The 14,924-nt window shown below is 40.8% G+C and overlaps 1 protein-coding gene across 1 annotated transcript in view; it reads left to right on the top strand.

Moving 5' to 3' along the window:
- The first annotated feature begins 5,935 nt into the window (after positions 1-5,935).
- PPP1R1C (protein phosphatase 1 regulatory inhibitor subunit 1C) overlaps positions 5,936-14,924 on the top strand; it is a 42,301-nt gene continuing 33,312 nt past the window's right edge. The window contains 3 exon segments of the mRNA XM_064718348.1: positions 5,936-6,121; positions 6,124-6,296; positions 8,587-8,647. Of these exon segments, the coding sequence (XP_064574418.1) occupies positions 6,043-6,121; positions 6,124-6,296; positions 8,587-8,647 (313 nt within the window). The 5' untranslated portion in view covers positions 5,936-6,042.

Genomic DNA, 14,924 nt, shown 5'->3' with positions numbered 1-14,924 from the left:
TAGTGATGATAAGGGTGAGTGCCTGTGGGTGAGAATTGGAGTGGGGGGGAAGGCCAGCATGGCAAAAATCTTGATGGGAGTTTGTTACAGACCACCCAGGATGAGGCAGCAGATGAACTGTTTGATAAGTGCCTGGCTGGTGTTTCATGATTGTTGGCCCGTGTTCTTGTGGGAGGCTTTATCTTCCCAGATATCTCCAGGAAACTCCAGCAGAGGAGAGGGGGCAGTCCTGCAGTGTGCAGAAGAGAACTTCCTGACACAACTGGTAAGTAAGGCTACAAGGGGTGGTGCCCCACTAGATCTGTTTACAAACAAAGAGGGGCTGGTGTGGGAGATGCTGTGCTCAAGACAGCCTTCAACCACAGAACCACAAAATGCAAGTTTCTGATTCTTGGTGAAGTAAGGAGAGGGATCAACAAAACCTCGACCTTGAACTTGTAGAAGGCAGACTTTGGCCTGTTCAGGACAGTGGTTCAGAGGGTTTTAGTGGGAATCAGTCCTTAATAACTAAGACACTCACAAGTCTCACAAGGGGCCAGGTGGGATTCACTCGAGGGTACTGAGGGAGCTGGTGGAAGAGCTTGCCAAGCCACTCTCCATCATTTGTCAGCAGTTATGGTTAACCAGAAAAGTCCCAGCTGGAGACTGCCCAATGTGACACGCACCTGCAAGAAGTGTTGGAAGGAGAATCCTGGGAAGGAGAGGCCTGTCAGCCTGACCTCAGTGCCAGAGAAGGTTATGGATCAGATTAACTTGAGTTCAATCTGGTGACACATAGAGGACAGCCAAAGCCCAGCAGCATGGATTTAGGAAAGGTAGGTCCTGCTTAGGCAGTGTGATATTTACATACCAGGTAGCGCACTTAGCCTTGGCTCCTGGCTTGTCCCTACTCGTGGAGCAGCCCCATTCCTGCTACTCCCAACACCTGTATAGGAAAAAGCAAACAATTGCTTTTTGCAACAAGTGCCCCAGCCATCCTGCCCAGTTCACCAAAACCCAGATCTCTCCCCCAGGCGTGTCTCAGTCCCTCCCTTGCAGATGCTACAGGCAGGACCTTGATGATTGTTTTGACATCTTTTGGTCTAGCATGTTCTTAGAGGGGGAGGAGGAGGAGGCAAGAAAGAAGGGCCATCTGAACTCTCAAATTCAAAAATCAGAATTTTAAGAATATGTTCTGAAATTGGCATACTGAGCTTTTACAAGTACTTGGTGACTTTTCACTTTCTGCCTGGGAATGTGTGTTTGCACAGGGGTTTTCTAACTCAGATTCTGAAACTGTGGAAGTTCATTCCTTGGTTTATCTTCTACGTGTTCTATACTTTAAATTTTGTTTAAAAAAATTTACAGTAACAACTGAATTTTCTATTTCAGTTGTTTAATTCAGTGATATAGTCAGGCAACTTTTGCATTAAAGATTTAATATGGGAATAACATAATATAATTCTATTCTAAAACCTATGTACATTATAAAATTTTGTTTATTGAAAGATGCATTAGATTTACCCTATTCTTGGTAAGGAAGAAAATTGTAGCATCTTTTCCTGCTGAAATACCCTCCTAAAATCAGTACCAGAGTTTTTCTTTCTGCACTATTGAACTATAGTCCATATTAGGCAAGAATCTTTTGACTGTCTGCTCAGGTCATGTCCCATTAATCCAGCTCCTTTCCTGTGTTTTGGATGTGTGTATTCTATTGATGGTAGTGGATGGGATCTAGCAGTAAATGTTTGTACATTACTTCAAAGTGTGGAGAGCTATGAATTTCAGAGGAAGACTGGAATAGACAGTGCAAGTTCTTCTGTGCTCAGATAAAATAACTTTAAACTGATTCTGATTAAAACCATACTGCTGAGGAATTATTTATTATCTTAACTAAAGAGCTTGTATAAATAGAAATAGCTGTATCTCTTTACTTATCTAGGCTTTATGTATCCACATATATAGTTAGTACATAAACAAGTCCAAACCCAATACTCTGTGGATGAGAACTGGCAATGGAAATTTGGGTTAGACTGTTATCAGGCCAATAGCTCTCTCTGAATGTCCCACTGACTCTGTCACTGCTCAGAAAGACTTTTTGTTCTTCTTCTTGACATGACTGTGGCAGCACTTGGTACTCATGAGGCTGATGAGATCTGCTCTGCATTCTACCTCCCTGGCAAATATGAAATTCTTTGCATTTTCTATATATAAATAGCAGACTGTGTTTCCAGCAGCTCAGTGGGAGTCACCCTGTTTGCAATGCTGTTTGGAAAGGAAAATTTCAGTGTCATTTTGAATATGTAATTTTTTTATTCTTAGAAGGCTTCTGTCTGATTTTAGCACCTATGAGTGAGGCACAGTGCAGAGCCCCAAAGGGCAAACTGATGCCCCTGTCTGGGCAAAGGCAGGGAAGAACCTGTTCATCAGTTTTTAGAAAAAGGCAGAAGGAAGAGGCACATGGAAGCCCTTTTGGCTGTAGCAGAAAGCCAGAGTGCTCTGCAGTGTTTCTCCCTCTGGTGCTGCTGGGGCTGCCCATGCTGAGGATGCATTGCTGAGGAGAGGGGCCAGCTGGAGAGCCCAGGGAAAGCACTGGGGAAAATATCTTTGTTAAATCTCTCACATATCAGTGGCTCAAATGGGGATTAAAGTTGTGTCTGAGACACACTGGAAGAATTGCCACGTCTAAACTTGCTCTGCAAAGGCCCCTGTTGGATCAGGGTGCTGCAACTTAGTGCTTCTCTGCATTTGCAGTGGTGAGTTTAGGAGCCAAAGCCCTAAGCAGGTTTGCTTTATAAGGAACTCCAGCTGTCTTCTCCAGAGTGATGCTGCAGTAGTCTCTGACCACACCAGAGGAGCCGAGGCAGATCAGGGCCACAACAAAACTTGTGTAAAGAGTGCAGAACCAACACCCTTGAATTGCCACCCCAGAAGCCTTGTCTTTGGCTGGAAACAAGATAGAAACCTTTCCTAGACACCAGGGGAAATAGCTTAAGCAGGAACTATGCCACGAGTGCTTCCACAGCTCATCCCTACAGCAGGATGTTCTAAAAGGCTTCATACCAAAACATAGTCAATGACATAGGAAGGAAAGATCTTGCACAGTTCTTATTATTTTTAATTCCATTACAGTTTTAGCTGAATCATGAAGGCATCTGAAACTGAAGTTGTGGGGAGTGCACTAAAAACAGAAGATGAACTACAAGGATGTGTCAGTACTTAAGTGTTTCAGCTCTCCCCAGACTATGATGCAGTCTATGGAAAATGCCAGCACACTTTGCCTGCAGACTTCTAATGCTGCAAATTGGTGTGAGAGGGAGCCAAGGCAGGCATCCTGAAATGCTATAGCTGAGTGCTCTCTCACTATGCCTCTTATACTATTTTAAAAATACTGTTATTGTATTAGTGCATGTGAAGATTGTTGGGCTGCCAGCTCCAAATAGGCACAGGGAGAAAAGCTGCAGGGAGCAAATGCTTCCACATCACATTCTTGGGGGGCCTCTCTCCCAATCTTAGCCAGCCCCATTAAGGATTAGTCCTTGTGTTCTGGTCTGTCCTGTTGTCTGTCTCCCTTCAGAAGCTGCCAAAAAGTGGTTTTGTTGGTCTGGGTTCTTTGTAAGGCTGCTCAGCTTGTTTCTTATATACCATTAATAAAGATGCATTTGAGACATGATTCCTTTGGACAGCAATGTCCAGCAATCTAGAGCTGAAACACACTGTTATAATCCTTTGAGCACTTAATATTTTAATAATTTTTTACTGTCTGAATATGGTTTATAAAATTACTTTATCATTGACATAAGAAATGTTAAGCCTTTGCAGTGAAATTACAGCTCCTGTGATCAGTAACATATATTAGAATTGTAATTGTACAATTTAATACATGAAGTTTCATAGACATCTAGAATAGATATTTTATGGAAAACAGGTATTTTCTAGAGAAGCTTGATATTTAAAATATACAATTTATTAATACTTATGGTATCAGTGTATCTGGAAAACATTTTTCTCACAGTATCTCACAGCAAAACTAAACATTATTTTCTTTCAAGTATCAAAACTCAAGAGGAAAGCCACTTCAGATCCCTGCTTATGTCCTCCCCCAGGTGTAACCCTGTGTATGTGTGTGTGTATATCCCTGGTATGTCTCTGAAGCTGTCATGGAAGATAATGGCACATCTGTGCATGAAGGAACTATGAAATTGGATAATCAGACTGTCCTGAAAACAATTCTCTAATTGTCCTGTTGAAAGCAGAGTGTGTCTCTCTTACTTTAGTGCCTTAGACATCATTGTGCCACCACAACAATTGCACTCTTGCTCTAACTGAGGAAGTCTATAAAACAAATTATGTTTTGTCTTTGTAGGAACAGTGAAGGCTTAAAAATGGGCATATGAAACACTGAATATCAGTGTTTTGTGCATCTCTTTCATTTGTTTTGTTAAATGAAGATAAGCACTTCACTTAAGCACCGAAAACATTCAGGATTCAGACTGAGAGGTCCCAGAATAACCTGGTCTCAGGCAGAGATGGTGGGACCAAGTATCTCCAGAAGGTCCTGACCAATCAGACTCTTCTATGATTCAAAAGTCACCTCAACTATCATAAGAAATCAAACTGTAAAGTTGCCAGCGACTAGTTGTCAGCTGGGAACCACTATGGTTCACAGTAGCTTTGATTTGGATGAAGAGGGGAATTTTGGCCCTCATGGAGAGTTATTTTTGATCATTGAGCCAACTGGATCCTTAGATTAAAGTTTATCCTCCCCTCCTAAGCTTTACCAGGTCCTTCCCAAACCAGCTAACTTGTGTGCTTGCCTCTGCTCAGAAACAGCCTGGTGTTCCTAATGTGTCATGGTTTTAGTTTGCAAAAATCAAAGCCAAACAAGTATTTCATGTCTGACTTGCTGGTTTGTTCTGTGTGTATGGCCAGGGCATTGCTCTCACCCACAATCCTCACTCCTTCCCCACCTCCTCCACTGGCACAGGTGGGAAAGTACTCAGTGACTCAATAAGCTTGTGGTGAGCTGTGAAAATCCTTAGTGCTCTCAGCGGCCTGAACATTTTCAAATTCCTCTGAGTTTTGCAAAGAGGCAGGCTAGATCAGTGATTGCTGGATGTTGTTTCACACATTTTTGAAATAACATGAAATTACAAATTAAAATCAATTATATTCATGAAGGAGTACTATTGATACGATTGACCAAATTATTTTCCTGATCTTGGAATGAGGCACAGATTTTAAGTAGGATTTAGCCTCTGAATTTTAGTCATCCAAAAGTGCTTTAACTAGTCTGAATCATCTTTCCTTTTTCTAGAGTTAATGGAGAGAAAATGTAATCTTGAGTAAACACTATATCCCACTTGACTTGGATAGAATGAGAGGCCTGTTGATGTGCTTAGCACGAAGGAGCCCAGAGAGTGGGCTCAAATGTGAGTGTTCTCAGTATCTGGAGTCACGTGAAATGGAGCCCACCAAAAGAAATCACAGTCTAAGTATGAAAACCAGGCCTGACGTGCAAACTCACCAGAGAAATGTCATGAAATTGTGGACAACTCTGTAGAATCATCATGAAAAATTTTCCTGTAAGATTTAGTAGAGTCTAAAATTGTAGGATTAAAAAAAATGTTTGAAAGAGCAAAGGGAATTGTTTGATATGTGCAAAGAGGAGAGCGGTTCTGGCACACTGTAGCAGAGATCGAATTTTTGAATCCACCCCTTCTGCTACCTCCACCCCCAAAATCTGAAAACTTCCTGATTTGTGTTCATCAATAATTAAGAGCCCATCAGCAATACTCAGAGGGAGCTTGCATTGCACTTCTGAGCAGCCAGTTAGTAATATATGGTGGAGAGATCCTCTTTTTCAAATCCCAAGGCTCCAGGCCGTGCAGCGCTAGTATTGCATTTTCAATTAGCTCCTGAGTGAATGCTTGGCATATGTGGAAGTGAGCCGGTACACAATTAGCTTATTGTTCCTTCCAGCTTTCTGCTGAGAGGATCTGAAGGGCTGCTGAAGAGAGGGGAAAAAAAAAGAAAATAGCCAAGCCAGTGGCATCTCTGTGGATGTGGAGCACGGGAGCCGCTGGGCTGGCGCAGATTCCCGGGCTAAGTCGGGAGTTACAGCTGTTCCTGCGGAGCTCCAGCCCGGCCGCGGCGACGGCGCCGGGGCTCAGCACAGACCCAGCTCCAGCTCCAGCTCCAGGCTCTGCTCTCCCCTGCCTCACCTCAGCATCGCCATGGAGCCCAACAGCCCCAAAAAAATACAGTTTGCTGTGCCCCTGTTTCAGAGCCAAATAGACCCTGAGGCAGCTGAGCAGGTAAGGAGGATGAGTTTCCTTCACTGTTTCCAGGGAATGGGGCAGGATGTGGGTGATACTTGTGGCCTAAAGGCTTTCCTAGCTTATGTTAGTGAAACTGTAGATTAAATACTCCGGAGGTTATAGTGATGTTTGATATACCTAAAGAGGGAGAAGGATATGTCCTCTAGCCAGAATAAGGCTTCTTCACCTTGGGTAGGTTTATTAATGTATATTTGTTGTGCCTTTTCTGTATTTCTACCCTAATACTTACATTTCACATAAAAACACTCAACAAATGCATTCTCAACAAATCAGTTCAAGTGTATTATATGTACATAAAGCAAAGCATAAAGTTCATAATAGGTACCTAACAGAAATATTGGGAAAACATCTTATTTACCTTTCATTTTAACATGACAAAATACAATTAATTTTTTGCACAATAGTCATCATTTCAGTTACTTCCTATATTTCTCATGATTTTTTACAATCTTCAAGTCATTTTTACAATGTTTTACGTGCCTGAAAAATATATACATGTAGAAATACGCTGTACTTATGTCCTTGTTGGAATAATATGTGTGCTATTTTAAGTTTTAACTCACTCCCAAAAGATACACATAATAATATATATATACATATATATACATACATATATATAGTACTGATACATATATGTATCTCAGTACTGTCTAAGGAGGAAAAGATACCCATTACTGTGTACAGATATGTGTAGATGTGCCTAATAAAAGGTCACAGGCAGTTTTGTGAGAAAACTGCATAAATCTTAATTAGGTGACCCAGTATATTTCTGTCTGTGCAAGTTGTCCTCAACATTTGCTTCTATTTGGGTACATCTGATTTTAGATGATACCAGGGGAATATTATAACCTTGAAATTCCATACCAGTGGCCATGAAATTATTTGTACCTGGTTTCCTGAATGCACTGATGTTGTGTCTCTTAAAAGGCAGAGAGCTTTTCCAGAAAGTGATGAGTTGGGAGTGATCACTGAATGCGAAATATTAGAAGGATGCAGAAAAGAATTGTTGTGGATCCCCATTTTGTCCGTAGGCACTTCTGAGCTGTGAAGCTATCCAGCCCTCACAGAACAGTTCTGCAGTGAATTCAAGCAGAATGTGTTCTGGTGTTTTTCTGCAATCTGTGAGAACCATAGGATTAGGATTTCCTGGAATTCCCAGGGCTGTTGAAATGCTGTAGCCTATTTTCTGCCTGGTATTTATGGGCAGTCCCTTTTTGTGTGTGTGTGTGTGTGCGTTGTGAGTTTGATTCCAAGTGCTATACAGTTTCACTGTGGGTGTGTGATGAAATTAAAATAGTAAATTCTACAGTCAGCTACAGTTACACTAATCTAGAATAAACCCATTAACCCTGATGATGTAACTTTCCATTTACACCTCTGAAAGCAAAATTTGAACCTAGCTAAATACAGATGTTGGCTCAGCAAATAAAAAAGAACAAATGCACTGACATTGAGGTTTTGTGTCAGAAGGTTTCTAGCTTAAATGCTCCTGGTCCCTGTCTTAAATTCAATAGAATATCAGGCCTGGAGGCTTTTGTGAAGCAATACAAAGCTTTTAGTGCAAATGTGTGCATTATAAGAGGGTATTCCAATACCATGTAGTTCAGCCACTGTTAATGGAACAAAAGTAGTTACCCAGACAAACTCTGAAGAATTGCATACAATTCAGGAGTATGTATTGATATGTAAAATCTGCTATATTGGAAGTACTCTTTTTAAGGATCTTAAATACAGGAGTATTTTTAGTTAAGGAACTCTTACTGTAGTAACACCTCTGAAAACAGTTTAGAAACATGAGCTCATTGGAAGGCATACCTGCAAAACTCTGAAATGCACTTGAAAGATATTATTAATTATTACTTGAGAGAGCTATGGCAGTACTAGGTATTTGTACATACAAGCTCAGAAACTATGAGATCATCTTCCTGATGCAAAGCTAAATGTCAATATTTTAAGCTATGACTGATATTTTTCAGCAATACATATCCAAAAAACTGAATTCAAGATGATTACAAATCCCAAAGGTATTTTGGACAGCTCTCCCCATGCCTTTGGTCTCCCTGGACAAGCAGCAGCATGACCCTGATTGCTGTCAGACCAGACAAGCTCTCACTAAGACAGTGAAGTGCTGCTGTTCTTTACATAGTTCCTTTTTAACTTTGCCTGCTCTATACTCTGGAGGACACCAGACAGATTTTTAGCTTTGCCTTGTGTGTGTGGCAGCTGATGGGCCCTACTGACTGCCCTTGGTTTGTATCTGTTCCAGATCAGGAAAAGAAGGCCGACGCCAGCATCACTCGTCATCATGAATGAGCACATGCCCCCAGGTGAGTGCTAGCATGCCTTCTAAACCACTGAGCTTGTATGCACAGGACTGGCTGCAAACTGGGTTGATTAACTACGAGTTGAAAAATCCAGCATTAATTTTTTAGCTCTTAATATCAAACAATGGATCTTAGGACTGTTCGGAGTAAAGCCCACGAACACAGGTAACTCCTGGCCTTCAGATAATGTCACTGATTTCACAATTCTTTCCTCCATGTCAATCTTGGTTACATGTAGAAGGAGAGTTAATATGACCCAGATCCAGTTCTTCCATCCACAAGTATTTTCTTTCCCTGGGTGGAGACCTTGGAGATTCATGAAGTCTGATCTCTGGAGATAACAGGCTGGATCCAATGTTAATCCAACCCAAGGAGTTGTTTCTACAAAACAGATTGTCTTCTTGCATCCTGATAAAACATGTAATGTGTTTTTTCATTATTCTTTTTCAACTGTGAATACATTATCTTCATCCAGGAGTGCCCACAGAAGATTCCCTGTGGGACGGGATTATTTGAGGTCGAGACATACTTTGTCATATAAATATGGCTTCAGAAAGATTCCTTAATAAGCTGTTTAGGGAGTGTTATAAACAAAATAATCCACAAAAAGGAGAAAGTCCTCAATACTTAATCCCTTGGAACACAGTGCCTACTTTATATCAAACTTCTCCTTTGTTGTGCTCTGCAACATTTTTTTCCTGCCATATCTCTTAGTCACCTGAGTATTTTTTAAAAATCTTTTGGGAGAGTAGCTTTCTGTCCTGAATTTCAGTAGTTTAGCTCTCAAAAATGGTGCATGAAAGATCTGCTTTGAACTGACCTTCTTTACCTAAATAATGGGATATATACTGTCTGTGTTGCTAGGACTTAATTTAAAGCAAATTCACCTTAACTGTTAATCTCTTCTGCAATTCCCTTTGTACACTTTGTACTGTCATATTTCCTTTTATAAACAGATACTTGGTACAATACCAAATCAAAACCAAACAAAGAATAAGAACCCTTTAATTTACAGGAAATTTTACTGTAAACAAAGTGGTACATGTCTGTTATCACCTTTCCTGCAATGTTCATAATAAGTCTCTAAATAAATCATTTTTATTATGAGTCAGGATTGCTGCAGGTTTCAGCCAACTTCCATATAAGCCCAAGAGTTAGTATTTGTCTTCACTTACTTAGATTTGTTTATTTAGATATTATTTGTTCTTTCTAGATTCTGGGAACTAATATTAATGAATTTATTATTTGGCTAAATTATAACCTTTTCTGATTTAAATTTTTCCATAAAGCTGGATAAAAATTTGGACTTTAAAAGCAGCTTCATTTTCCTGCCCTTCACCACAAGGTTCATGCAGATTTCGATAGGGGATCACTTGCTTAATATGGGCAAATGTTTTGGACAGGGTGTGCGCGAGTAGCTCTGTAAGCCTGCTGAGTAAAAGGACAGTAAAGCCAGCTTGGAAAGGCAGACAATGGGTTTAAAATTGACGTGCAAATACTAAATACAGCCTTTGTGGTCTTCATCTTGCAAGGTTCTGGGATGGTTGTGTGCCTTCAACTTTCAGAGCCAGCTGGTCCTAGGACCTCTTGACACCTTGCTGATTAAACCCCAAAATGCTGATCAGTTACTGGATTTTGAATAGAATTCAGGGGGATGCTGAAAAAAATTCATCACTGCAAATGGATGCAGTTAATTAAAAAAACAACAAAAGTAGGAGTGGTAACCTGACAATCCAACAAATTGCTTTAGAAGTTTGATTCCCTAGAATAATGGGAAAATTGAGCAGTAGAGAATTCCAGTGATACTGGCAGAGCCAGCCTTTTTTATTAGAGCTGGGCTAAACAAGAGTCCCTTCCCTTGAATTTTACCCACTGGAGTATTCCACTTCCTTCATTAGGAGCAAGGAGCTAGTGAAGGATTTGCTTCCAAGAGTTTGGAATATGTGTCCTAATGCAATCCTAAATAATTGGATGTCCGTACAAAGTTTACTCAAATTATCTAAACTTCTCATTTTTTGAAAACTAGAGACAGGCATACTCTAATAATCAGGCTTTTCTATAGCCTTCTGTTACAGCTGCTTCTGATTGCAGCTGGGGGAAAACAAAGTAGCATATTTGTGGTATTCTGGTGTTCTGGATGCACACCCATCTGGAAACCAGAAGGCAATAAAATGTGTTTGGACATTTAAGAACTTCATAATAAATTCAGCTTGAGTTCTTCTGTAAAAGGTCTGAAAGTTGTTTTTTATTAAGTCTTTTCATCCATCCCTGATGCCTGTTACAGCTTTGCTAGGGATATGTCTTCACCTATTTAGGTCAGGTCAATTGTGCTATAAAGTGGAGATGGAATATCTACTAAACCCAACTCATTTTAAACCAATGACAGCTGCTCAAAAACTATAAGAAGAGAATGAAGAGTCAGCTTGACTTCCTTGCTTTCAAGGAGGCAGTGTTAGACAGAATGTTTTAAAGTCAGGTGATAGATGTGACTACAGGAGCTCATATCCAGCCTGTAGCATCACTGAGTCTCACATTCCCTCATGCTCACTCTGGTTGGCATCATATGTAGTTGCAATCACAGACAACAAAAGAGAAATCTGAGTTGCAGCAGCAAAAGTGATTGCAGTGGACAATATGAACTTGGGAGGCAGCATAGTAATGAAGAAACCCTTAACTTTACATGTAAGTTCTGTGTAAAGTGCTCTTAGATGGGTTGTGTCACATCTGAGCAGAGAAACTAGCACTAGCAAACTGAGACTTGAGTTATGAAGTCACTTTAATCTATTGTGCTTTGGTTGCCATCAGTGGAGCTGTATTCTCTGAGCATCTGATGTTTGATTTTGTAACAGCAAAGTAGTTTACTTTTATTTGAAATTGTAAGACCCTTTTGCTATCTGTGAAGGCAAAGACAAGTATAAAGTGAGAGAGCTGCATGAATGGGCAGCATCTCATCCTGTGAGGGTCGTGCATGGTTACTGGGGTAACCCACTCACATCCTGCTATAGCCACGGTTGCTCTACACCTGCCTTTTATAAAGGAACATAAGCACATCCTTAGTTTTAAACACATATTTCACTATTACACTACACAAGTGTCTAATCCAAAAATTGTTGAAGCTCTCCAGCTTCCCTTTCCCCTTGCGATATCCTTGGAGTCAACAGAAACTGAGTGTCACCATCACAAGCAGCCTTTTCTGTGTATGCACAACCTCCTGTTTCCATGCCCAGCATAGCAGAAAATATGGGAAAATCAATTCTTATTAGCTGAAATAAAATTCTGAGCATGATTTAAAACAGCAGAATATCATAATGCAACAGCTCAAGAAAAAGTTGGTGGCAGAGTAGAGAACTGATGGCTGAGGGAAGAAAGCACATCAGACCACAACTCAGGTTTAATGCCATTAGGGCTGCTTTGATCAGAAAACAATGCCAGCGTTCCTGCACAGACTGGCTTTGTCACAGAGCCAACACAACATCAAACAGTCTGGCTGGCAAAGGCTCTTCAGATCATGTCAAAGTGTTCAGTCTTCTTGAAGCATTGGAATATGGGTAAACATTAGGATAAACTTCTGTGTATCTAAATTTTCTGTGTATTTGTTGTTTCCAACTCTCCTTTCTGCCTTGTTGCCTGTTTTGACATCCTTGCTTGTAATGTAAATGTTACTCTGTGTTTAGAAATACAGCTGCCTTTTTGGGCTTTGCAGACCTCATTTCAAAGCAGTAAGGATATATTATCACTGCAAATGCAATATAAAACATACCTTCCCAGTATAACACAGTACATCTGAGCTTCCCAAATGCTGGAAATCATGACTTGAAGAAAAGCAATCTGTACCTGTCTCTGAACAAGGAAGGTGCTTGCAGCTTGTGTTTGGGCATTAGCAGTTTTGCTTTCTCATTCTTCCTAGCTGATTTTCGGTTTTCCAGAAAGGATCCTTGCCTTTCAGCTTAGTGTCACTTCCCCAGAGCTCCTAGCTGATTTTCGGTTTTCCAGAAAGGATCCTTGCCTTTCAGCTTAGTGTCACTTCCCCAGAGCTCTGCTGAGGTGCCTCAGGGGCAGTCTCAGTATTTAGTGCAGCAGCAAACAACACAGCCAGGTGAGTGGTGGAGGGAAATCTGTGCTTACACCTTTGTCAATTCCATGACAACCCAAGGTAGTTGAGGTTTTAATGCTAAATTGGTTTTAGACACTCCTGGACTTTGCCTGCACAATAAATCTCATTACCACAGACAGATGTGTTTTTCTGCTGATGCAAACAGTACCAGCAGCACATTCTTGATGGGATTAATGTGAGTCACTTTGCCCAGCATTAAGGTTTGTGACTAATATTAGTTGGATCATGCTTCTAGGTGAATGAATGTGTTTGGGTTTAGATCTAATGATCACTTTTTTTTTTTTCTTCCAAGACAAAATAAATTGAGCTCAAGCAAAGACCTACTTAGTAAGAGGCAGGTGTTTCTGAGCATTGTCAAGCAGTTCTGCTCTACTTTCTCAGGGAAAACTCTCAGCAGAAAACTGTTGGTCTCAGAGTTCATGGAAACTGATACGTTTTTCAATCTATTGAGATTCTGGTAGGACATACTGCTTACTTTGGTCCAAGAACTAGAGAGTGAGTAAGCCAAATAGCAGCTGTTTTCAATTGCAAATTTAGGCTTCTAATGTGGTAATAGAGCAGTCAGAAAAGCAGTACATGAATAAAAACTGTCATTAGCTGTATTTTTTTTTTCCAAACCAGTTGGTCTTTCTATATGCTAAATGTACATGCCATTTAAGTATTCTGTCTCTTTTTATATCAGCCCAGGAGTCTGTGGAGGCATTTCAGTAAGCAATGAAACCATTTGTGTCCCCGGACAGCAGAGGGCTGGTACAGCCCAATGTACATTCCTGATGGCACCAGGATGTTCAGAGATCAGCACGTCTTGTCAAGACAGTGAGGGCCTTCCTGTGCTTTCAGCCTGGGCTGGAAAGGACTATCTGACACAGACAAACAATGAAATATGTAAAGTAAACTTTGTGTAAGACCTGACAGGTGATAGGGGTTCCAGAACAGAGATAGAAATGTCTGTGATTGAAATTGTCCTGCTGTTTGCAGGATGACGTGTGACTGCAAATGTTCAGCGGCAGACAGCATCCCTTTTTCTTACCTGTATACACTATTCTCACATGCTTCTTCATTTGGGTTACTCTGAATTTATGCTGCTGTTCAGACCCACAGAATTCCCTGGGACAAGGCACAGCAAAAGTTCCTCACTCATATGCAGTGTGAATACAGACTCCATGAAATCTAAAAGGAAAGCTCAAGAACTTGAAAAAAAGAAAAAAGCATCAGGAGCCTGTGCTCGAGCTGTTCTTTATTCAGCCCAGAAGGAACAGCTCACAGGCTCCAGAAAGAAACCATGAATTTTAAAAAGGGATTTTTTCATCATTCATGAAAACGTTCCATTTCATGAAGATGCTCCATTTTCATGAGAGGGTGAGGATTTTGTATGTCACTGTCACCACTTGTCAGAAGAGTTGTCATGCTCCCTGCAGTGCAGCGAGGGCAGCAGGCTGGAGGACAAGGGCTGGGTTGCAAAGGATGCAGTGAGCAGTTCTGTGCCTGGACTGAGGGTTATCACCAAAGCAGCCAGCTGGATTTTCACAATTTTTGTGATCCTGAACACAGTAATTCACAAACATAAACATTCCCTGTGAATATTTTAGCAGTTGTGCAAACCATATAGTGTGAAACAGTAGGAAACTTGTATCATTTCATATAGAGGCCAAATAGAGTCTGGGCTGTCTCTTCAGTAAACAGTGAAGGGTCTGACAGCTACACAGGGACAGTCAAAACAAAAAGCTGCTTTGCATGTTCTGGTCAAAATTCACTTATTTTACTGAATTTTTTTGTTTATTTTTATCCATGCTTCCTTCATTTTCAGTGTTTACTGATTGACTGTACAGGCAGATTTTACATGACCCATATAAACTAGTTTCTTCTAGTTGGCTGAGGTGAGTAAATTTAGTCAAAACAAGAATGAGTCACTCACATTCACCAGAGCCTACTGACCCTCAGTGAGATGGGGCACTCCAGGGTGCAAACTCTGCCTGGGGAAGCTCTGGAGGATGGAAATAGAGGCTGGATATTCACAACCAGGACTCAGATTTGTGCCTACATCAGAGAAATGGTGCAGCTGAGAGGCCATGAAGCTAAAACTCCAAAGCTTTACTAGCTCCCAGTATGGATCAAATTGCATGAATCCATTACTCTTGTTCCAGTCTTGAGTACCCAAGAAATGAA

The sequence above is a fragment of the Zonotrichia leucophrys genome, chromosome 7, assembly GCF_028769735.1.
Source record: "Zonotrichia leucophrys gambelii isolate GWCS_2022_RI chromosome 7, RI_Zleu_2.0, whole genome shotgun sequence".
Lineage (NCBI taxonomy): Eukaryota > Metazoa > Chordata > Aves > Passeriformes > Passerellidae > Zonotrichia > Zonotrichia leucophrys.
The sequence above is the reverse complement of the archived record's forward strand: the minus strand, read 5'-3'. Positions and strand labels throughout refer to the sequence as shown.